The sequence below is a fragment of the Silurus meridionalis genome, chromosome 11 (genome assembly GCF_014805685.1).
Source record: "Silurus meridionalis isolate SWU-2019-XX chromosome 11, ASM1480568v1, whole genome shotgun sequence".
Classification (NCBI taxonomy): Eukaryota; Metazoa; Chordata; class Actinopteri; order Siluriformes; family Siluridae; genus Silurus; species Silurus meridionalis.
The window spans coordinates 3171789-3198358 of NC_060894.1; the positions used below are offsets into that span (position 1 = coordinate 3171789).

Consider the following 26570-nt stretch of genomic DNA (forward strand, 5'->3'; position numbering starts at 1 on the left):
CTAATTAAAACAGAATTGATTAGACCTACAGCGGTGATGCATCTGTTGTAGGAAAACACTAGCATGTTCTCTTGTCAGTTTTTTTTTTTTTATTGTCAGATAAGGGACTGCAATCTTATTTTGCCTTTTCCTCCGCTTCCCTGAGGCCCACTGTCAAACTTACACGCACCTTCACACAAAGAGGAACATGCTACAATGCTAGTTACTGTACATTGTACCAGCACGTTGCTTCTCAGTCTCACTCCTGGGAATTCCTGCACTGCAGATATCGGTTTTTCCTACACCTGTCTCGTCTAATGAAGGCTTTGGTAATTATCCGATTACGATCATTAAGAATACAGTAGAGGTGCTGTGCTGCTACATGAAGAAAATGTCACACTTTCTGAAGTGTGACTCACAGGACTGTGGGGCATTTCTGAATTTTTATCCGCTTCAGGGAAAATATATACATCGCAGCATTTCCAGTTTGTTAGATAAACCAAAATAATAAACAGTCATTCTGAAAATTTCAGTTAAATGGGAAATAGATGGCGGAACTTGCTCTTAGGAGAAGTTTATTATGCTTTCTGCCCAAGTTTATTGAATAAAATTTTTTTTATGCTAATTATTACACTTTTCTCAGTTGCTTCGGATCGTTTATCGGATCAGAAATTATATACTTTGCACTAAATGCGAGTGTACAATAGTCTGCCATTTCCTACATTATCAATGGTTTGTAATGTTGATCAGAATATATTATACTGGTTCTCACCTGAAAACCCCTCCAAAAATCTCGGCATCAGTTCATTACATAAATCTTTAAATGTGAAAAGGTTAAACCAGTTGTTATAATCTGTCAAGCTTCTATTCTACACATTTCTAGTAAACTTTTTTGTAAATGTGGCTTGAATTGCTGAATTGTGAAGATGAATATACAATTTTTATAAGAGGTTAGTGTATGGCATCAGATCAACTAGTTCTTTAAGTAAAAGTATGAATCCTGTCCAGTCTCTTGCAATCAATGTCCCACATGCATTAATGTTTAAATTTGTGCTGTGGAAATTTATAGATGCCATACATTTTCTATTTTATTTTAAGGAAATACTAAAACCGTGCACTTCATATTAACAGCATGACTAAACATTTTGACTATTTTGTTTGTGAACAATGGAAAAAGGACTTGTCATTCTAATAGATTGACACAAATAGTACAGGCTTTTCGCAAGTAATCCATTGTGTTATGCTGTTTGCACTGATTGCATATATTAAGAGTAATTCGAGGAAATTCTTCAAAGAAACTGAGAAAAACTGTAAATGTTCCTCAAATTAGAGTTGCCTCGTTTTTAAATCAGACACAGTTTATATGCAGAACAATGTTCATTGAAAGTCCAAAGTATAGTAAAGTCTGTTAATTTCAGGAACATTCCCAGGCACTTATCACTTATATTTTCTAATCAACAGCATTAAAATAGCAGCAAAAATCTGACACGAATAAATATTCAGTCTACAACAGAGAAAAGGGCCCTATATTGGTACATGTACTATAGTTTTGCTTGTCTTTTTTATTAGACCAGGTGAAAAACAGGGCTTGCTAAGCGTAATGCACCATCTTATTAATATTTCAATCAGCAGCCCGGTTCTTTGCTCTGTGACCGCTATATTTCATCAAAAAATCACATTTATGCAGATATTTTTACCATACCCAAACAGGAAAACAGTAGTGTGCTTTAGCTTCCAATTGTAGCGAAGATATTCATTTACATGGTATTTGTTTAGAAAGCTCAGCTACATCATAGCCAATTAGTAGTAAACTGGGGTAAAGAGAACATTTCACCTGAGCTGTTTGTCTCATTGGTCTCTGAGTATAGGAATACAGTAATCCCCCGTTTATCACGGATGCCACCCCAAAAATGCTATTTTATGTATACAGTACTCTACTGTATCTTATAATTAATAATTATATTTTATGAATACATTTTATTATTTTAACATAAAACTCCATTAAAACAATTCCCTATAAGTTTTATACAGAGAGACCGGGAAAATCAGCCAAACAAATGAGTTAAGTGGCAAATGCAATTCCGAGATAAACCGGCGGCGCGAGTTTCGAACCGCAGTAAAGTGGAGGATTACTGAACTATTTGGTGAAAATTTGTTGGTGTTTTTTTCGTGCCATGTGAGATGAAAATTCACCAATTTATTTTCTGTACTCTCATCACAGATCCAACACTATACCATATTCTCTATCAACAAATTCAGTTTATACACTGTACATGAACATTTCTGATAGTTCTTTAAACCATTCAATTCACTTTTATTTGTAGAGCATTTTGAACAACGGACATTGTTCTTGTAACTTAAAAGAAAAAAAAGACATGGCCAGGAACTTTCCATGGGAATTAACAGGAATATATGAGAATTATCAGGAATTAATGGGAATAAACTGGGAATTTACAAAATTGCAGGTTAGCCTAAAAGGGAAATTAAATGTAGTAAAAATCTTGCAGGATTATTTGAATAAACAACCAGATTTAATGCAATTTCAGTTGAATTTGAAAACACAGCACACTTACTGCAAGGCTATTGAGGTCGTACCCCCTCTACATGCACTGTGCATTCCTGCATAACATAACGCACATCTTGACGAGTATTCACATAAATTACTTGACTATTACATATTTTTACTTCCTTGTGCTGTGTGTAAGATATTGTGCAACAAAATTATACTACAATTAAATCAAAGTCAAAAATTTAATTTCTTTAAATGTGTATCATGTCAGCTTATGACTAAACATAATGTTTATATTTATGTTTGTATTTGATACAGTTCATGTAAATTCCTTTATATTCCTGGTAAGTTTACAACTTAACATATTTCCAAAATTCCCCAGATGAAGTTGTCTTGGAAAGTTTCTGGAATGTTTCAGGAAATTGTCCACCCCTTTGCAAACCTAATTCTTAGTTTGACCTAAGTTTTGAAATAGCCTGAAATAACATGCATTTTGTATGATATAAATAACTTTTTTCCCTATTATTTCTGTATTAAACTAGAGTATTATGCATGATCCCAGCTTTTGATGTGACTGAAGAAGCTCTGTCATCAATCTTGTTCAAGAAGCAAATGATTATAGGTTTATGTTGTGGTACTTGTGAATTTCTAGCCAGCATGCTAAGCTGCTTAACTAGCCAAGTTAGATAACTAGCCATTACAAATGCAAGCTAGTTTTCTAGTATAGTCTTGGCTAGCTTGCGACACATACAATGACATATAAAAAATTTAATTTCTTCAGATTTTTATAGTTTCAAATGACTACTCATTTCCTGGCGCTTTGTGAATGGTCATTTAGGGAGCAATGGTTGGAAATCTAGGACAAATTGTCTGCCAGGTCTTCCTGACACTCCACTTCATGTTTTTTTTTGTTTAAGCCCACAAACCTGTGATTGGGTTACCACAAGCTAACACTACAGATGGCAGCTCGTATCTGTGGCCTGCATATTAATCGTTTCAATACAAGCTTCCTGATTAGCTCCTTTTTTTTCCATACAGCTGCATTCATTATGAGGGAGAAAATCTGATCCTCGATCTTAAATCAATACGGGCCGCAGAGTGAATGTTACAGAAGCACATCACTGCCACAAAAGAAGAAAAATCCTCATCAGTATCACATTCATTCGAGAAAAGTTACTTTTCTTCTACTGCTTTCTTTTTTTTTCTAAGCAGAAAACGTCTCCTTATTACCAGAAGGCATTGCAGTACTTACAGGAGAGGACCTTCTTTACAAAACAGCATCATGTCTCTACAAGAAAGCATCTCGCTATTACAAGGAATGTTCTCTGTATTATGAGAGAAAACATCCTGTTAATATGAGATGACGTCTCCTTATTACAAGAAAACAACCATAAAACATACACTATATGGACAAAACTTTTGGGACACCTGACTTTTCCAGCCATATTTGGTTCTTCATCATACTTTTACCACAAGGTTGGAGGCACACAATTGTATATAGGACATCTTTAGATGCAGTAGCATGAAATTTTTCTTTCAGTTCAACTAGGAGACTCAAACTTGTTCCAGTCCCTGTGCACAAAGCCAGCTCCATTAAGATGTGCTTTATATTGTTTGGATTGAAAAATTATATTTGTCAGATGTGTCAGATTGAGCACAAATCACCACAAGCTCACTCTAAAATCTAGTGGAACATCCTCCCAGAGGAGTGGAGGGTATTATAACAGCAAATTGGTACTAAATTTGGAATGTAATATCCAAAAATCAATGACCACAAAACCTATGGTCCATATGGTGTATCATTATGAAATATTTCATAATATTTCAAAAATTATTTCTCTACCTTATGATTTCTCATAATAGCGAGATGATTTCTGGTTCTAAAATGCTTTCTGTTTTCTTGTAGAAACAAGATACTTGTCTTGAGATGCTGAGCAGGATTTTTTTTTCTTATCAGACCAGTAATGTGCTTCAATAGAACAGAAATTCCAACATGTCTTGTTTCGATATTTCACACTGTATGTTCCTCATGCACATGCTGTAGGTACCACGATAACCAGGATGTAACCAGCAACTTCCTAGGAGCCATGTGGTTGATCTCAATCACTTTTCTAACCATTGGCTATGGGGACATGGTCCCTAACACGTACTGTGGCAAAGGGGTTTGTCTCCTCACCGGGATTATGGTGAGTCTTATATACATATTTGCATAATGTAAATTCATGTTTCTTTGGGATATAAAAAGCACAGCTGTGCTTCTATAAAGATGTGTAGCTCACTGATCTACATTACTGATATACTGATACAGTGGATAAACCGATATTGCTGTGTATTTCTACTGTGGGAAATCAAACCTGAGGCGATGTGTAATGTTTGTTTTACATCCCTCAGGGTGCCGGATGCACTGCTTTGGTGGTGGCCGTGGTCGCAAAAAAACTGGAATTAACCAAAGCTGAAAAACATGTACATAACTTTATGATGGACACGCAGCTGACAAAAAGAGTGAGTCGGTTCAGTTCAGTTTTATTTGTATAGACATTGTCCCAAATCGACTTTTTTCAGAAATGTATATGTATTTATGGGCTTTTTTCTGAAAGCTTTTTTTTACAGTTTCTTATAGACAGAGACACTTTATAGGTCTAGAAGGACCGAATACATCAGTGTAGTTGCTTATGGACTTAGGCCAGTTAATTTAAACCTTTTTATATATTTATAATGTGAAATAAATAACTTTCCATTTTGCCTGAGAGCTTTATTGTAAATAAATGCCATCCTCTGTTGCTCTATGCTCAGTCTTCACTCATTCAATAAATAAATGATCAAATAAGTAAAAATTGTTTTTGCAACAGAATCTACTGAACTGATTTTTTGTTTGTTTGTTTGTTTGTTTGTGTACCCAACTCTGAGACAAAATAACGTTCAACAGCTCTAATGGTGTCAGTGTTACGATGTAGGGATAAAACCCTACATCAGTAAACAAAATTAAAATGATCATTAAAAGGAATAGTAATTTTTTTGTTTGGTAGTAAATCTTTATGTTTGTTTGATTGTTTGTACCTTAAATTAACATTAAACAGTAAATAATTAAATAATAAATAAAACAGGATATGCAAAAATTTTACCGTTTTACTCCACCTGAAAGGGCCAGTACAAGTATTCCCAGTATTCCCAAAACTCAGCAATAAGCATGTATTTTCTTTACCTCAGGTAAAGAACACTGCTGCAAACGTTCTCAGGGAGACCTGGCTCATCTACAAAAACACCAAGCTGGTGAGGAAGATGGACCATGCCAGAGTCAGGAAGCACCAGAGGAAATTCCTCCAAGCCATTCACCAGTACGTAACATACCGTCCCTGGTCCCCGTGCCAGTGTCTCACATGTTGGTCTGCAGTCGCGTCTTCTCTGTGACAGATCCACGTTCTGAGCTCTGAATTGTTTGACACCTGTAGCACAGGGTAACAGCAATGGTGCAACAAGCGAAGTCTTGTTTCTGCAGCTTTACTGCTTTACTTTACTGTTCTTGGTTATAATTTTGGTGTTGGCACGGGACACTGGCTACCAGTTCTGCACTGGAGGGTTGATTATCTGTACGGCGGTGTGTTTTCGATGCTCTGGCACACTCATCAAGTAGTAAAAGGTTTTGATCTTGTTTTTATGCATTCTGTAAAGGACAGACCCACAGTTTTGAGTCTGAACCCAACTCTGACAATAAATAACATCCAACAGCTGTAATGGTGTTAATGTAACAATGGAGTGCTGACTGTTTTCAGATCATCAGTAAACAAAATTGGAAATATAATTTATAGTAATTATAATTGGGCGATTGATGGCTTTGGATGAGCACATTTGGCTTTTAATTGCACTGAATTTTAGATGTTCACCCAAATGGAGATCTACTTTCTCTAAAACAGATTTTTCTATATATTATAACATGGCCCGTCCTGGAAATAAAGGCACTGAATTTAACACCAAATACACAAAATCTGTGTAAAAATCTAGACATCTTAATTGATTTGTCTTTAGTAGATGCTTCATCCTGGTCCAAGCAGAGTAGGATTCAGATTAGGATGCATGTTCCAGGAACACTGAATGTTTGACGGGAATACGTAGCAGATGGTACGACGGTTCGTTGCAATGCACCATGCACACACACACGTTCACTCCCACATTCACAGTCAGGGACTAGATCTGCTAAAGTAGCTAATCCAGCCATACATATGAGAGATCAGAGAAAAACCTACATTTTAGATTCGTCTAGGAAAGCCCATCCCAATCCTGAAAAGTACACTTTATGGACAGATTCAGTGGTTGGACACCTGAGCATAAGATTAGATCCTTTTTTAACATCCCATTCCACATGTATTCCCTTTTATTCAGCCATGGAGGTGTGAGTAAAGTCAGGTGTGTGAGGTAAGGAGAACTGGGTGCATTCAGTGTTGACACTGATCTCATGCTGGAACATGTTTCAGTCTCCTTCTTCAAGTGAAGGGAAAGTTTCCTGCTTCAGCATCCATAGACATCCTATACAATTGTGTCCTCTATTCTTTTGTCCATATAGTGTATTTAAACAAGTATGTCAGGACCTGACCACTATCAGGTGTGTTAGAGCCAAGAAAACACACAGTTACATAGTGGGAACCATTTTACATCTCATTCTTCTGCAGTGTCATCATCTAGTGTGCACTTCCCTGAACTGAAAAGTCTTTTTAGTTGAAAATGTCCCCTAGCCATGTGACATGCTCCATTTCTACTCCTAATTTGTGCTCGGGAATCTCACTGGGAGCCTGAAAGTCATTTCTATTGTTTAAATTCTGCATCAGTCCCACTGTTTAGCAGCAACACACACTTTACTTGACATTTATAGGACATCTAAAAGCAGCGGCACTCCCTGTAAATGTCACTTTGTTAACTTGGCACATCAGGGATGTTTCGAAAGAGGAAAGCGCATTTGTGTTTAAGTGTGTGTGTGCGCGCATGTGTCTGCACGAGTGTATGAACCTGTGTGTGCATATGCCATTTAGTTTTTGAGTAGGAGAACTGAAACTATTGATATGCTACAGTGTCTTTAAATTCGTAACAAGGCAGCGATTACTCGGACTGACAAGCACTTGAACTGAAAATGATGGAACAGAAGGTCACAAGTTCAAATCCGAGCACCACCATGCTGCTACTGCTGGGCCCCCGAGCAAGGCCTTTAACCCTCAACTGTTTAGTTGTAAGTTGCTCTGGATAATGGCATCTGCCAAATGTCATAAAAGTAAATGTAAAATAAATGTGGATGTGGAATAGAGAACATTCCGAATGTCCGAACACTCGTCCCGTCCTCCCTAATGAACAGGTTTTCACCTCCCTCACCATATAACACATTTTCTCACTTTCTTCTCTTTTCTTCTCTTTGATTCTTTTTCTTTTCTCCTTCTGTCACTCCGTCACGTCTTTCTTGCTTTTTTTTTAAATCTGTTTATTCATCTCATATTCTGTTCAGCCGGAAAGCACCAATGGCTTTATGTTTAACTTGATATTATCCGCATTTATCAGTTCGGATTGTAAACAATGAGGTTTACTGTTTTTCTCCTGACCTTCCTGACAGATGTTTAAATCCACCAAACAAAAATTTGCACACTTTCTCAGTGTAATACACATTTGTTAAACACCCAGAATTTATCTGTTAAATTATTACCTGTAGAGTCAATTTTCACATTACGCTATGTGGTGAATTGGTAGCACTCTGGAAAAACCTGCATGGGTAAATGTCTGGCGAAGACAAAATTTCACTAAATGACTGAAGAATTGATTGTCTAAAAGCAGAAGTTAATTTAGCACAGCAAATAAAAAAGCGGTCTACTAGGGTTTCCCCTAGCCTTCTTATACGGAAGGTGAATGTAGATTTAAAATAAATAAATAAATAAATAAATAAATATATATATGGCAGTGAAGACTTTCTAACTTCTATATATATTTTTCTTTCCTAGCATATACAGTATACATTACATTAATAAAAACATTAAATAAAACATTTTTTTGTATCTACCTTAAAAATATTATACACAAAAATATATAACTTTTTATTTTTACAGTGAAAATGTCTGTGTGTTTTACAGCCACCCAATTTGGGTCACAAACGGATTTGTCAGCAGTTTTTGGCTGTCTATTCTCCCAAAATGAGATATGTCACAATATATAGGTTTTCTTTCAGATTACTTGCTAAACAACACTAGTGCATAATTTAATCAAAAAGTCTATTCAGCCAGTTGTTACTATGAGTAATCAAAAAATCATTCTCATTGGTGGGAGGTGGTAGCTTAGTGGTTTAGACATTGGACTTTAGATCCCAAATCCCAGCCACACCAAGCTGCCACTCCTGGGCCCCTGAGCAAGGCCCTTAACCCCATAGCTGCTTAGTTGTATAAATAAGATCAAAATTGGTATGTGGTTAGGTTAGCACAAGCAGCATGCATAATTCATTATCTCCAACAGCTTGAGTTGTACAGCATCTCAGACTGATTTGACTGGTCTGGTTTCCGATTGTTATCTATAAATCGATTAAAAAATTGCTGCCATTGCTAGGGCTTTGAGCAAAGCGCTTAACCCTCAACTGCTCAGTGTATAAATGTAACTTGCTCTGGATAAGGGTGTCCGCCAAATGCCATAAATGTAAATGATACAGATCCTGGTACTGTGTAACAATAACAATCTTGCTCGTTTACTTAAATGCTCCTAGACCACACGATATTGCGTGAACTGAGCGTTCCTCGCCACCTGCTAATGAACAGACGACACAGAATGACACAGATCTGGACATATTTCCTGATGAATGACTTTAATCAGCGCAAAGCAGACAGCAAACTGTGCTCTGTAAAATAATCAAGTGAAGGAAGTACAGCATCTTCTTGCAATACGAGTAACATGATAAAGCATCTTTATAACATTTAAGAAGCAGTAAAACTTAAATAAAAGAGCTAAATAAAATGTGTAACGAAGACTCCCTAGTTTTAAGTGCAATGACGCATCCCTAGTTTTGATTTAAAGACAAATTATGTACTATGGTACTTTTTAAACGATATTAGCTCCATAGCTCTGGTGCAAAACTAAAAAAGTTAAGTTCTGACATCAGACATGTCTCAGATAAAATCCTACATTTGGGTTCAGAAGAGATATTTGTGTAAATATTTTTTTTTTTTTTTATGTCAGCTGAATACAGCATGAGAGGTTCTGGAGAGATAAACAGCTGAACACTGAGTTAGCATTAGCATTTCATTTTTATATATATATTTTTAGCCCCCTTTTGTAGTGCTCATTTATTATGTAAAGCTTCTGCTGGTTTATTCAATGTCATGCAAAGTTATGCTAAACCTGACGGACTGTCCGTCTGCTACAGGAAAAGCTTAGTCCTTTTTAGAAAGTCAGTTGTGATACGTTAACAGCTGCAAGACATACACACACACACATACACACACACACACACACACACACACACACACAAACAAGATTAATGAGCATGGTTCAATTCTGCAATTTTTTGCTCAGGAAAAATGCATTCCTGTCCTCCTTGTGTGTTTGTGTGTGTGTTCATACAAATCGATATGGCTAGCCAGTGTATATGTATGCTCATGCACCCCTTTCCTGACTCAAAGGCAGCCAATAATGGGGGGGGGGAAGCTTTTTGCCTTAGATGTCATGCTGCATGTACATGCTAGCAGACACTAGCGGCTCATTTGCAATAAATGTAAATTACAGCATGCTAATTAGAGGCTATTAGCATTCACCTTGTGCTACTCATGTTAGCCTTCTTGATTTTATTTATTTAATTTCCCCAGGCTACATCCCACACACTTACACACAACAGCAGAACACTATATTGCAAATATTTTCACATTAAAAACACCTTAATTAAAAGACAAACAACTTTTTAAAAACAAAAGACTAACAACTTTTTGTCTTTTTCATTGTCCAAAACTAATGCTACATTTTTTAATGCACCAATGCCCATCCAACATGAGCAGGGACGAGTGAAAATGAATTAGATTAGACCAGTGCACATACACTAGTGTAAGTCTATATAAAGATGTCTTTACCAAGTTAACAACCGCAAACCAGTCACATTATTACTGAATGGTGACTAGGATAATCTTGTTGCTAGCTTGAACATTTTTACATCCAGATTCTACATTGTTTGAACCAGGATGTTTTAAACTGCACATGGTAATTTGATGATTAATAGCACTATAAAACCAAAAGTGTGTGGACACCCAAGTATTTAACAATTTAAAAAATTTCATTATTAACTAATTGTCATGCTGAAAAATGTTTGGGCCCCTTTGTTTTGGTGAAGTTAAAACTTTATCTGGATTCAAAGAAGATTAGAAGATTATTACTTTGGGAAAGCGCTTCTTATGAATGCGATGGTCAGGTGTCCTGTTGACCATACAGTGTATGTATTAGCGATTTAAAAAATTAGTGGGTAAGTGGTAGCTCAGTGGTTAAGGCTCTGGTTTACTGCTTGGAAGGTTGGGGATTCAATCCCTGTTATCACCAAGCTGCTGCTCTTAAGCCCTTGAACAAAGCCACTGCTTTGTTTCCATGGTGTTGTAGTTCATTCCTTTGCTAATCCAAATATAATTCACTGTATTACAACTACAAATGAGACCAACATGGAACAGTCAATCAGCTTTTGGTCATTGGTTTAAATCTCTCTTGGATTGTACCACAGGCTTAAAACAGATTTTATTTTTCAGCTATGGGGATGTGCAAGTTTAATAGTTGGCTTGAAAAAAATTAATTTACGGCTCGGTTAAGGCCAGCTGCTAAAGGCATATTTGTGTATTTGTGTTTTTAAATGTAATATAGATCTTAAATCTAATTAAAAAGGCCATAAAAAGTCTTAAATTTAACTTTGTAAAATTAGCAGAAACCCTGTTTGTGCTTATTTGGTAGCTTTGAACACTGCATTTTTTAAAACTGACATTAATAGAACCATTCTTTCATTTATTTAAAAATAATATATATATGATACTTAAACATTAAGGCATGTTGAGTGGCATATAAAGTGACTTTACACCTGTATCTGTCACTACAATAGCCCATTTATTCACTTCTGCTTTTCAAATCTTTTATGATCCGTATGCTAGGCAAATAAATAAATAAATAAATACTTTTCCAATGTTATAGGCAGCATCTGTGTGCAAAATTAGTACTAGAATTATTACACCACTTAGAGTTGACCAAAAATAAGTAGCTAATTTGGTCAAGATGGTATTAAAATCACAAAGTAGCACTTCCAAAAAAAAAAAATTGAATTACCCCAGGCGCTTTTGCAAAGCAATCCTAAAAAAAGAAATATAGCTGCAATGTATGTATTTTTTTCCTCCTTCCTATAGAAAATATTTTCTGCTTTAGTCTTAGCAGTTTCCAAGAAAATCTAGCTGCTCTAGTTTTGTACACATCCCAAGATTCGGTAATATAATAATCATTGGTCATTTTTTCCCTTCTACTCTAATCGTTCATGTCATTTAAAGTGTGGGATTTCCACTGCAACTCGGGTCCTGGAGTCATCCTTCACCGCGCAATCCGGTGTTTTTCCTGCTCTAACACAGCTGACTCAACTCATCAGCTCATTAACAAGTCCTTCAGGAGGTGAAAATGTGTGTGTCAGCACAGGGAAACACTAAAATCTGCAATGGGACAAGAATGCAGAACACCGCAATACGTTATCTCTTCAGACGGTGACTGTTTCATTGGGGTTTGATTAGAGGTTTTATATTCTGTTTTATTACAAGGTTTTTCGATTTAGAACTGTTTTACAGATCTAGCTGGAATTTGGTTCTGAACTAGTTTTTGAAATGACGAGCCCCCTTTCAGACATTCTGTTTATGTAACCGAACCTTTAAATGCTAAAGGTTCAGTGCTCAAAAACAGATCAAAAATATAAATTATGAATGTGTCTCCTTTATATTTTGTAAGTCCAGGTCAGATTTAAGGGAGCTGTTTCTTGAAGGCAGTTGGCGCAGTTCCATTCTCATAAAGATCGAGTGTGGGTTACGAGTGCGGCAGCGTGCAGGGCTAAAGCCTTCAGCATCTGATAATTTGTTCAACCCAGTCCTTACCAGTGCTCTCTGCATCACATTACAAAATCAATGCATTGATTCCGATTGGTTTCTGTCCTTTTTTTCTCCTGGATTGCCCCATACAGGCACCTGAAAGCGATAAGAGGATGGGGAATAGCACAGAACTGGGAACAGAACAGTTCTTCTTAGATCAGTAAGGCACTACATGGACAGGCTTAAGGGAAATCTACTAGACATTTAATTGACACATTAGATGGTTCAGATCAGAGTGTCATAAAATGATGCATAAAGCAGCCGATCCTAGATCAGTAATTCAGTTCTCAGACGGACATTAAAGAAGCAATGAGCCATTAGGGGCCGGTGTGTGAAGATACACTAGCCTCAGATCAGCAAACCCTCAGAGGCCACAGAGCTGATTTGAAAGCAGTAGCCGATCTCATAGTAGTATGGGCAGTGAAGCAGCTGATCTCAGATCAGTGAGCTCTTAAATTCAGAATGCAGTAGCTGATCACAGAGAGAATCCATTCTTAGAAAGTGTCTACATTTGCTGATCTCAGATCAGTAAGTTCTTAAATAATCTTCAAAGCAGCTGATCTGAGAACAGCAAGCCCTCAGTGTTGAGCAAATATACCAGGTACTGGCGAGGATGTACGCAGCAAGTGCACTTTATTAGACCTTAGATCAGTAAGCCCTCAAATGCAAGGAACATTTGCAGAATGCTAATGCGTTTTGAAAGGAGGTGAAGCAGCCGATCTCAGCTCAGTGAGTTCTTACAGTAGCATACATTACTTATCACAACTCATATTTCGATTCCTGATATGAAGCATGAAGCAGTTAAACTCGGTACCGGAGCTGATCTCAGGTCAGGTGGACATGATCAAAGAGTCATTATACACCGAGTGCACATTAATGAGCTGAAATCAGGTCGGCAAACACACAGATTTGAATGCAGAAGCTGATGTCGTATTAGTGGGTCATTAAGTACAAAAACAAAACAGCTGGACTCAGATCAGAGCGTCTTTAAAGGAAATGTTCTTTATCGGATTCCAGTTCAGTGATTTCTCAGATATGAGCATTCATCAGACATCAGGACAGTATTTATGCAGATGGTTTTAGATTAAGTTTGTAAGGATTAATACATTAGCTGACCTGAGTGTCTAGTTTATCTCATCTGAAAAAGAGCCTAATCCCAGATTCTCAGAAAGTGTGTGTTGCGGGTGACCCGAGATCGACGAGTCCTAAAATGACGGATCGGCGTGTCCTCAGTGTTCTGAAATGGCAGCAGACGATTCAAGGTCTGTGTACTTTTTGTTCATTCTATTTTTGTGCATCAGTGAGTCGATTTAAGCCATGTTCAGCCCCAAAAACTCCTAGTGGTCCTTGAGAAAAAAGCTTTTGCTTCGTCATAATCATAAGACAAAAATCCTTTCCAAGTCAGTTCCCGAATAAAATTTCGATACCATACCTAGAGCTAATTAAATGCAAGTTTCGGAGGAATATAGGCTGACCTTGACCTAATGATTTACATCGCTTTTTTCCATTTTAGCTTGTTGACATGAGCATCCTGGGCCATCTGAGATCAGTAAGTCCTTAGATGGCCCCTATAGCAGCTGACTTCAGATCAGTAATTCATCATAAAGCTGTTGATCGCAGATCGAGGCAGGGAGGGGTGGCGCTGACAGTGACAGCGGGATGCAAGGACGATGGCGTCCCAGGAATGAAGGTTACCTGTCACAGTGTTTGCATGTTGCCAGAGCAAAAAAAAAAAAGAAAAGCGTGAAAGGAGAGTGAATGAAGGAGTCAAAGACAAGAGGATGTCAGGTATCACTGAATACTCGAAATTCCACTGGGCCATTAATATTGCACAGTGACACTGTAAAGCCGTGTGCATGTGTATGTGTGTGTGATTCTGATACTCCACTGTTGTTAAAGTGTGTGTGTGTGTGTGTGTGTGTGTGTGTGTGTGTGTGTGTGTGTGTGTGTGTGTGTGTGTGTGTGTGTGTGTGTGAGTGCTGTAACTGATGCCTGTGTGTGCAGCAGTCCATGCACCACCTGCTGTGACTCTAAGCCTTGGAGGAACATAAGAAAAAGAAATGTCCAGAAATGTGTGTCTCATTTATCCAGCAAAACACAACTGCTTTTGCTCTGTTAGAGAAGGTCATGGAGAAACCCTTACACGCAGATCCGTTGTTATATCAGACAATGACTTAAAACAGAGGCGAGTTGTAATTTTAATGGTATTGGCTGTTGCTTGGACAGGTACTCTGTGCCAAATTGGCAGCCAGGACGAGCGCTGCATCTAATGCCAAAGAGCAGTTAATATTAATGCAGGATATGATATAAAGTATGTGTAAACGTGTGTATGTGTGTGTGTGGATTAAATTGAACGAACGAACAACTGAACGATGTGATGATTCATTTGTCTGTTTTGTTTTCCCTCCTTTCCTGTGTGTGTCAACCCGAACCAATAGAGCGCGAAAGTAAGTGCCTCGTGCCTCCAGATAAACATCTGCCGTGTGCATGCATCTGAAAGCTTGTCTTTCTACCTCGACAGACTAAACACCCCGAAATGGCACTCCCTCATTCGATAAGTGAAATTCATCCTGTATTTATTTCTTTTTGATTATTGCTGTAATGCTACACCTCCATACAATTTTTATTTCCATATCTACAGAGCTGACACTATCATACTGACCATGCAAAGACAAGGATTCATATTAAATGTATACAATTTTGTATATTTGTGATTTTATTAAATCATCTAACGATACAGTCAAAATTTCTCAGTTTTGCACTTGAGCCACATTTGTAATGTTAAGCAACGGAAGTCTCTCTCAACGAAAAGTCTTCTAGTCACCATCTCCTTCAGTTTAAATGCAAATTCAATCAGCATCAATTAACCAGAAACATATGAAAAAAAAAAATGTATCCTGGGTGATATAAAAAAAGCTTGCATCCCTTCATTGCTACAGCCGTTTAAGCCTAAGCGAGTAAAGTAGATGGGAGGGACGGCATTACTGTCTCCTGTGTCAATCACAGAGACACTAGTCAATCATTGGTTTTTCCAATCTCATGTATGTGGAAGAGGGTAGACAGCACTTTCCTTTGGGCCACTTTGTGGTGTCTTAGAGGAAGCACATGTTAGCCTTTACTGTCCCTGATTGATTTAGGGAGAGCCGATGACCAAATTAAGGAGAAATTTTGTCGCTTTTTATTTTTTGGTCAGTGGTTGTCTTTGATTTGATTTCTAGATAGATTTATTCTCTTTTGATCTGAACTGCAACAAATGATCTTAGCCACTGAAAGTTAAATAATATAATATAGACTTAACACTTACATTTGGTAAATACAACCTTTTTCTTCTACGCCGCACATAAATTATTCCAATTTAAATTTGAGGTGGGAAAAACTTCCGTCACATTCGAGTGCAATGCTAAAAAGAAGAAAATTAGATCATGCAGATTAGATTTTTTTTTTTTGCCTTTACTGAACCATTCCATTAACACCTCCTAGTCCAGTATACTCCACAGATCATACCAACGAGCACATTTTATTTTTTTAACACTTTCTGTCCTGAATGAATTTCAATTATTAATGACGAAGAGTGTTTTCCTACCATTTGCTGCATGAGTGTGATGATCTAAATCCTTTTAATCAGGTAGCTACTGATTAAACTCTGGTTTGCTTCCATGATCCCAAGGGTGACTGCTCTGCAGTTTCTCCTCCCTCTAATTACAGATGTTTAGCAAACGTTATACATATATATCCCATTTTTGGGCTCATGGAACCAGATTTGCGCCTGGAGCTCCATCTGCCTTTGATATTTCTTCCATATATTCCTCCTCGGTGGCCCAGAGTTAGATGAGAGTCAAGAGAAGGGCACCATACTGAGCTGGACTTGTGGAATTTCATACTTTCTGTGCAATGGAGCTGCTGTGGAGAGTATTTTTGTATTTAAGAGTTGCAGGTCTAATAGCCAGTCTAATAGCAGATGAAGGGAATAAAGTCTGAAGGCTTTATAACTTGGATTGTGTGTGTGTGTGTGTGTGCGCATGTGTGTATTCTGAAGGTCAGAATATGCCTGAGGGACACCTCTGCATGCCTTCGTCCCTCACCAAAATCCACACCGTTCTGCTTTTGAGCCAAAACCGAGCAGATTTTCCTCTTAGCCAGGAGGAACTATCTGACTCAAGCAGCTCTGCAAATTCTATACAGGATAAACTCGAATAAACTCGAACACCACACATTTAAGTGCATCCTCGACGCAATTCTCTCCCCGATTTAACCGTTTCCATTTATCCAAATAGCTCTGTAGTAATGTTTTATGCTGGAAGACCACACGATTAATGGCCCTTGAACTCCAACACCTATTAAAGCTAGATTTAAACCTTCTAAATGGTCAGTAACTTCAGGACATACCTAATGATCTGTGAGAGCCCTTCTCTCTGTATAGGGTTTGAAAGGATTCAGGACGGAGATGTCTCACAGAGCTCTGAAATTAAAATGGTCACCAGACAACGGGATTTAAAAAATGTTCGGGAGAAAGAATGTATACAAAACATACACAATGTGTGACAATTCTTGTCAGTTAGCATCTTTTTGCCATCCAAAACTTGCTTCCCTAGAAAATTTGTGTAGTTTTGCGACAAACCATGAAAATGTATTTGCTATTTGACTATCATTTGTCAGACAAGGGGATTATTTACTGAAACATTGTCATTGAAGTAAGTACAGAAAAATTCAAGGACATATTTATAAGAATTAAGAAAGGAAAGATGTCTCTTAAATGTCAATTTTGCTATAAAATTGCTATAAATTAGACATTTTTCTGTTTATCAAATTCTAATTCTAATATCTGGTGATGAAGTTGAATGTGACAGCCCTGCACATTAATTGCAGGAATCCTGATTATTCTTCCCTTTGAAAGAAGTGTCCACGATTGTCCCTGTTCTTTATTTTGCAATGTGGTGATGTTGGTGCCCACTACTGGCAGCTTCCGTCATTACACCTAGTTTTTTTCTTTTTAATATATATAAAAACCAATCTCTTTGAAATTGCTCCATCTGGGCCAATCCACCCTCAGTTTCCCCCAGGCCTATGCACTGATCTCTCTCTGATCTGTGTCATCAAATTCACATGGACCAATTAGAACATTTGGAGCAAACTTCTTCACCTTCAAAACAAAGCAAAAAATACAAAGCACATTCCAACTGCCTCAACCCGAACCAACCCCACCCCGAAGTGGAAAGGCCACTTAAGCAGCCAAGTGCCTGGGAAACTCTCGCTCATAACTCAAAGCGCATTCCAGCTCACTGCTCACTTTTCTGCTTTCTATGCCCTTGAGGATGAAAAGGGTATACACTTGCTTTAGTTAAGATAAGGAGCTCAGTGGAAACGTAATTGAATGGAGGATTTGAATAATTAATGCAAGCCGTATAGATCGAGTTGAGTGGGTTGGTTAAGCAAAGAAAAAAAAAGTATAAGCTATGAACAAGCTACATGAAAGGATTTATTAAAATTAATTCATTGATTTTTTTTTTCTTGTGCTAGGTTCGAGGGTCATATCGATTTAGTTTTTCCCTTAAATCAACGTATATCCGCGGTTTGATCACTATAAAGGCAGAATCTGTGTTCTAGGCTGGAATTTGTGGTGTAACACAACGCCACTCACTGTATTTAGTCTGTGTAGATCTCCGAACAGTCACATCTGGTTCTGTTTCTGTAGTTAGATTTAATTTCAAACTGGGCGTGGTCTAAACTGTAGTCACTGGTAATGAACCCAGAATTAGAAACGTCAGCACCGTCAGCATGGTGTGTGAATTCCGACTCTGACAGTTTACCATCGCTCAGAGATGTACGTAATATTCAACGGTCTAATTATTAAAAAATTTTTTGTTCCCATAATATACGAGGTGGTATTAAAAAGTTTCGAGACGCTCTTTTTTACAAGAAAATAATTCTACGTTTACACACTATCACCTTCAAAATAGTCCCCTTGCACATAAATACAGTGCTCACAGTGTTCCTGCCATTTCCGGAATGTGTCCTGAATGTCTTCTTTTCAAAGCGTGTCAAGCACCTTCTGCTATTCGAGCGGATCTCGAATAGTGTCAAAACGATGACTTTTGAGTGATTAATCTTCATCTATGGGAAGAGAGTGAAGTGAGATCATGTAAATTGTTTTCCGATGATCATCATGCACAAGTTGCCGAATGGTTTCGACATTTTCGGGGGTTAAGCTCATCGAAGGTCTTCCTGATCTCACGTTGTCTTCCAGTGATGTTCTTTCGCTCTTGAAGCGGGTGTGCCACTTCAAACACCAAGAACGACTCACTGCAGCATTGCCGTATGTCAAACGTATGTCATGTCACACGATTTTACTTCACTTTTTGATACCACCTTGTAACTATCCTGAGATACATCTTTTTGCTCAGTGGTTAGGATGTTGGACTTCTGATCAGATGGTTGTGAGTACAAATCCCACCACCACTGCAGCTGCTAGACCCCTGAGCAGTTCCCTTTACCCTCAATTGCTAAGTTGTCTAAATGACGTAATTATAAGGGCAAGGGCATCCGCCAAATGCCATAGATGTAAATCTCTGATTAGTCTTTTTTTTTTTTTTTTTTTTTACTAAAAAAACGAATAGTTCATCTCCTGTTTGTATTTGTATAGAAAGGATCACTCGATGGCCACCCATTACATTCCTAATACAAACAGAATGTGATTTAAAATAAGGCCTATGTAGTAAATGTGATGCGGTTCGGACAAAGTGGAAAATTGTCCTCCACAAGCGCTAGAAATATTATAATATACCCTAAGAGGCATAATACAAAGAAATTTTTGATTATTGGGGAAATTTGTTTTTTGATCTAGTATTGTCAGTTATTTCTGTAAGAAGTCAGAGATAGTTACCGCTCTGACATGTAGGTCGTTTTTATTGCTAGTGTAGTTACAATACGTTTAACTACAACAATGGTGTACGTTTTTATGTGTTTGCTGTTGAAAAAAACAAAAAAATAATGTATTAAAATAATGTGACATTCAGCATAGCAGAAGGGGGGACTTCACGTTTTTGATTGTAATGCAGCTGTATAGCATGTATGAGTTTTTAGGTAGAGATCAGGTGGAGTCTAAACCCCACATCATTGGGAACTAAAACAGAATTGTGGGTCATTCAGCTAAACAAAGTTTGCAATAAACGATACTTCAACTCCAAATGTCCAATCCCAATCGCATCATATAATCAAGCTTGTCCACCATTGGAGATTGCTTTCTAATGCATAATTCGATTTTGTATGTGAGGTGTATCTGAGCGTGAAAATAAACAATCCTTTCGGTGGAGGGGTTTTTTTTTGGGTGGTCATCTTAGAACCTACCCTCGATGACTATGATCACAGTCCCCCAGTTTGAATCCCATATTAGTGTTTATGGGTAAGATCCGCTCCAATGGATTCAAAAGTGGACACATGCATGCTCTCGGGCCGCCATTTCTCCGCCCCTTTCCTTCCTGCAAGCCTTGCATTTTCCTTCCATTTCCTCCTGTGCATGTCCCAGGACTGCTTCTGCCTTCAGATTAATGTGCGTGCCTTGCCAGTGGACAACTTAAAGACTGTATATATACTATATATATATATATATATATATATATATATATATATATATATATATATATATATATATATATATATATAAATATACACATATATATGTTTTATAACCTGATCACTGACCACTTGCCTGTATTGGGCTCAGATTAAGAAGTGTTAAAATGGAGCAACGGAAGCTGAATGACCAAGCAAACTCTCTAGTGGACCTCGCAAAGGTAAGAGCGACCACAAACCCCTATCTTTCTTACCTGCCACACCTTTCTCCAATGATTCAGTTGATGTCAGATGATCTACATAGGAGTCAGTGTTTTCTTCTGCATGCTGTAGAGACTCATTTCTTTCTAGGATAATAATTGCAGAAGTGTGAGTCTACAGGTGTCAAATGAACAGCTCTTTATGTCTGAGTCCTGGCCCTTGGTGTGGTTAGTGTCTTAGTGTCTCGTTTGAGGTTTTTCTTTTCTTTTCTCTTTAGTTTTTTTCACCTCTCGTTTTCTCAGTTTGTGCAATACTCGGCTCAGAAGTTTGTAGGTTTTTTTTTTTCTTCAATAAAAGATGTGACACAACTCGCAGAGTAACAGGCACGCTGCCACCTGACTCAGCAGAAATTGCACGCCAAACTGGGAAAGCAGACGCTCAGAGAGCTGATGAATCAGCTCAAACAGAGAACTCCCCCCCTTTCTCAACTCTTTCTCGCTCTCCGAGCTCTGACATTCAGTCGACCCCATCGGTCACGTCCCAGTTAGCTGTGTCCAGCCTCTATGCTGTGCGAGTCATTAGCTAATGTTACCCTGTCGTTGTCCAGAAGAAATGTAAGAGGGTGACATTGAGAGCGTGAGGCAGCGAGACGAAACTCTGACTCGTTCGCGCCATCTTTTTTGTTGATGCCACTGTTGCCTCTCTCCATCAGAGGGCGGCGTTAGCATTAATTCTTACGGCAGATGCTGCCACCGGCAGAAGCCTTGTATAATTAAGCTTAAAATAACTCTGGCAGCTGCACAACTTCGGACTCCTTTAGTCAGCTTTCAGCAATAAAAAGCCTCCTCATGAGCCGAGCAGCCTCATCCTTTTGTATTCAGCACAGTTTAATGTTAATTTCTGAAGTCGAAAAAAGTGCTCAGAATGCAAATAAATGGCTATGGTAAGTAAGGCAACCCTGCAAGAGTCCTTTGTGTTTTCAGGCAGCGGTTACACTTTCATGATTGATGGCCATGATGCTAAAGACCTCAGAAAAGCTTCTAACTAAACACCGACGCCATCTTTTGCGTCAGCTGCTGCGAGTCCTGCAGCGAAATCTGCATCCTGTTTAGATTGTGATTAGGGAGCCTTTGGAGATCTATCTATAGATCCGGCTCCATCACGTCTCTGCGATTATTTGATTGGTGAGAAGTAATCGACCGATCAGACTCCACTGCAGTGTTAAGGTATAGAACAAGCAGAGCGTTTTCTCACCCATAATTCATTGAAGCTGCAGAAAGGTGGTCTGAGAAAATTTCTCGGTTTTGCCGAAGAACAGGTCTCACTGGGACAGCAGTTAAATCCATTCAGCCAATCACAAGCTTGATAATATAGCATTGACCTCTTAATGTAGCTAGAATTAACCAGGCCTTAATTCAAACAAAATAGTAGATGTTATAGATATTATTAGAACCAAGATAATTAGGGGGATCAGCTACTTGATGGATGTCGGGTTAAAATATCTTGGCAGAACACAAAACGTTCAGCCACACTCTCACTTGTGAGGTCATGTATGCAGAAGAGGGCAGATAGCTCTTTCCTCCAAGTGTGTTGCATTGAATGTCAGGCAGCATGAGCAGCAATTCGAACAACATGTGTTTGTCTTGTATGGCTTGTCACGTTTACTTGACTGTTGTCTTGTTTTGTTGGCAGATTTTTTTTTCTTTTTCATACATTTTTTTTTCATTTAGGATGATAATTCCCACATGTACATTATTGTCAAAATAATTACATAAACACAGATCAATCAAAATGTCAGACTTTTGTCAAACATTAACAGATTCTTTTTAGCATCTGTATGCCGTTTATGCTTCACATGTAAGTAAATAAATTACGTATGGTGTGAATTATACTTAAACTCCGCTTCTGTTTATGACCCGATCGCTGTTTATGAAAATATTCAGGGCTTTAGTTTTGATTTCAAGACGAGGAATTTGTGAGATGTGTAAATAAGTAAAAAATGTTATTAGAAATGGTTTTATTTTGTGCTGTGCGAGTTTAAGCATAACAACAAGGATGTTTAAAACAATCTGGAACTGCTAACCAACTCGTGCTTTTTGTCTCCTCTACCTGCTCTCCCTGTGACCTCAGACTCAGAACATCATGTATGACTTGATCTCGGACCTGAACGAACGCGGCGAGGACACAGAAAAGCGCATTGCCGTGCTCGAGACTAAGCTGGAGACATTGCTGAGTAACCTGCAGGCTCTTCCAGGCCTTATCAGCCAGCTGATCAACCAGCAGCAGCGGGACTTCCTGGAGGTGCAGCTGCAGCCATACGAGCGTTCACAGTCCGTATCTCGACGGCGCTCCTCCTCCACGGCGCCCCCTACATCATCAGAGAGCAGCTAGAGCCCCTGGTTGCGCAGAGACCTTTCGCCATCATATGGCCGACGTGCATCTTACTGTAAAAGCCTTACGGCGTCTCGATAACACGTCATCCGCATCCTGGTGACGGGGCCGACGCCGCTGAAATGGCGTACAGCTTTTAATTTGTACCTCAAAGTTCTCTCTTTTCTCTGCTGGCAGGTTCTCAGAGAAATCTTTCCTCAGTGTAAAAGGTGGGGCTATCCAGAAAACCCCATCCTCACACACTCATCAGGAGAGCAGTGTCACACAACCTCCAATGGCACAAAATAATACTGTGCCAGAATAGTGCTTCCCAAATGGACGTCCTGCTCTTCCTGTCTGTACCGGACTGTATTAGATCGAGTAATTCCTTAAACCAGCAGGTGTTAGACATTTTGTTTCATCCAGCAGTTGATAGGGAACTGTTCCCGCTGATAACTCCTCCCCCCAAATCCAAAGCTATCATATAGATTTACATACTTGAGGAGAATTAAAAAAAATATATATATATATATATATATATATATGGGTATGGGTATGGGTTAGAAACAACATCAGATATTATGGTCTTCTTCTTCTTCTTCTTCTCAAGGTGCCCCTTCCAAGCTATTCTCTCCAAGGGGCCAAAACGATTTTTTTTCTTCTTTTTTTTTTCTTTTTTTTTACATAATTTCTAAACAAATGCATCTAAAGCTAAACTTGCACTTCTTATGCACTTCAATGCTGACTGACAAATATATATGAATTTCTGTTGCTCTTTAGAACAAAAATAAAAACGTTTAGTTTTTAGATCATGGCCACAATGTACCGATTGCGTAGTCTCAAAGCAGGATACGATAGCGACGAAACACCCCTCCTTATATTTAAACGGGACCTCAACCTGAAACTGTGCTTATCTTCTAGATTTTAGACTGCTGCTAATTACTGCTGCATCGTTCTCAAAACCATCGAGATGTTCTTAAAGGGATAATTTGGTGACAAAAATCTAATATATTCCACTTCCTCTGCGATCCGTGGCTGATATTTACTTCATTTAGTTTTGCACTGGAGGCCATGTGTAAGATCAGCAATTCTACAAATATATACCATCTCTGGAAACCTAGTGTTGTTGGAATGGGGTTTCAGAACAGTTAATACTCCACAGAACTCAGGTTATGGTCTGTGTGTAGTTTTGTTCGCTCCTGGGTTGAAATAAAAGGCAAACTATTATGCATTTTTTAAACCTAACAACAAATTATTTGCCAGAGAATTACCATTTTGAATTGCATTTGCCAATTTGCGCATAGCACGATAGACCAAAAAACTTAATACAGTACAGTACTGTATACATAAAATAGCATTTCTGGGGTGGTGTCCGTTTATCGTGTTTTATTATTTATTGCGGGCGGTTTTGGAACGTAACTACCACGATAAACGGGGGATTACTGTATATATTTCCTATGCATCTGCTTAGGTCTCCTCCAGGTCCTCTGGTTTTGTTTCCCATCAAACAAACCGGAAGGTGAGGCTAAATAAGGCACAGTGTTACTGGGATGGGTTTCTGGCTCCGTCACAGTCCTGACTAATATAAAGCACTTAATCGAGATGAAGAAATTAATGTTTTTGAATATTCTTGTTATTTAAAATAGTCCTGTGTATAAACATTTAGGTAAATTTTTAAATAAAAATGAGTGAGACAGACTATTACCTCAATACACTCATGCTAGCAAAAAACAAAGCGATATACGCAAATTAGGTTCAAGCAAATTCCTCTGACCAATCCTGTGGGTCGTGTGGTCCGACTTGTATTCAGTTCCCCACTCAGAACTTTAGCTCCTACCTGCCTTTAGTCCTCTCTTAATGGCATGCTCAAAAATAAAAGAAAAAAGCAAAACCCATGGTTACCTTTTTTCCTGTCACAGACCTAATAGGTCTCTCAGTAAAGTGTGCAAAGGCCTTACGAAGAAAAATCAAGCTTGGAAGAAATGAGCAGAGATTGTATAGCAAGTGTACAGTTAATACAGTTAGCTTGCTTGGCAAATCTGGCACTGAAGCTAGTACTAAAGCCTAGCATGTAACGTAATCTAACCTAGCTTTAGACACCATGTATAGGTATACAGTAGCTAATCACATTTGTTTAAGAAATGCTAAGTTGTGCACGCTGAAAAACAGACGATCTATACACTCATACACTCGTTACAGTGACTGTAAGGTTGCTTGTTAGCTACGTTAGCCTCAAGTGCAAAACTGAAAAAAAACCATTGGACGCCATTGAACGACTGGCTAATTCTGGTCTAACTGGAAATATTGTGTCCAGTTTGATTTCTTGCCAAACTATTCCTTTAATAGCAAAGTGCATCTCTCTCTCTCTCTCTCTCTCTCTCTCTCTCTCTCTCTCTCTCTCTCTCTCTTTCCCTCTGTCTATCCAGCAGCCGAGAACAAGGCATCTTCTCTGTGTTCTGTTTGTCTACAAAAGTCTCAATGAAACCCACATTCACTGGATGCTATTTCTGGATGTATCACATCTGTTTAAGAGCAGCAAATAACTTTGTTCGGAAATGCCTATTTTTATACTCGTGAGGACAAGCACACCACCTAAAATCCGTCTCTGTCAAAGAAGACAACACGGACAAAAAAACAAACAAACAAACAAACAAAAAAAAATATGGCCAAGAGTGTGACTGGCTCGGAACCAAAGCTGTGAAACCTTGCCAGAGCTCGACTGACCCTCGACAGCTTCCTGTAGGCATCCCGGAAGATCATCCAGGGATTCCGTCCCAGTGTAGCGGTATAATAAAATCACACTACTGTGACTTTCATGGGGAAGACAAACCTCTGACGCAGAGATTCTCAAGTCACATGACTGTCGCAAGCAGCCGTGGCTCACGGGACGGAGGAACAGTTTCCCATACAGATCAGAGCTAGTCTTAGACTCCAAAATGGAGACTGTCTTGCAGAATTTGTATTAATGATCAGGCATAGAGTGCAATGATTCAATAATGAGGATAATTAGTGCAATACTATTCTCAACCTCCAAACAAACGTGAAATTCTGGATGTCTTGCTGTACTTGTTGCATTCTTTTACGTTGAGTGCAAAAGTTTGCATCTGCTATTGTTCAAACTTCTTCAAGCCTGTAAAATTTCGAATTTATAAACAAATCATAGAATCAGTAAGAAATAAGTCAAAGTTTTGCCCAATGGTCTTCAAACCAGTTTAGAAGGACGCTATATGGGCAAAAGTTTGTGGACACTTGATCCTAAATCTGCTATTCATGAATCTACCTTTTATTTGAATTTATTTTTGTACTCCTTTCATTCCTTGAATATGAAATTAATTCTATTCTCACATTTATCTTGATTTCTTTATTCCACGCTCCATTTTCCACCTGTTTTTGGCACTTTAATGATATTTCTCTTTAAATCAGTCATTAGTTGATGTCTGTCTGTAATTTTATGCTTCTCTGCATTTCTCTTATTGCTCCATTAGTCTGTTCTTGTATCCATCTATTTATTTAGCACGCTGTCTCTGTGCTTTTATCCATCCATCTTTACACTATATGGACAAAATTTTGTAGACATCTGATCATAAAATTCATCCAACCACAAGGGTGTTAGTAAAGTCAAGTACTGATGTAGGTGAGGGTGAGAAGTCCTGGGGTGCAGTCTGCTTTTCAATTCTTCTTAAATGTGTTCAAAAGGATTGAAGTCAAAGATCTGTAGCATTTGATCTTCTGCTCCAACCCATGCAAAGCATATCTTCATGGAGCTGGCTTTGTACACAGGGGCATTGTCATGTTGGAACAGGTTTGAGTCTCCTAGTGAATGGAAAATTTTATGCTATTAACTT

The 26570-nt window shown here is 38.3% G+C and overlaps 1 protein-coding gene across 1 annotated transcript in view; it reads left to right on the forward strand.

Annotated features, from left to right (window-relative positions):
- Positions 1–23430, forward strand: part of kcnn2 (potassium calcium-activated channel subfamily N member 2) — a 43746-nt gene extending 20316 nt beyond the window's left edge. The window contains 5 exon segments of the mRNA XM_046860439.1: positions 4533–4674; positions 4880–4990; positions 5696–5823; positions 20306–20375; positions 22486–23430. Coding sequence (XP_046716395.1) covers positions 4533–4674; positions 4880–4990; positions 5696–5823; positions 20306–20375; positions 22486–22746 — 712 coding nt within the window. The 3' untranslated portion in view covers positions 22747–23430.
- The last annotated feature ends 3140 nt before the right edge of the window (positions 23431–26570 follow it).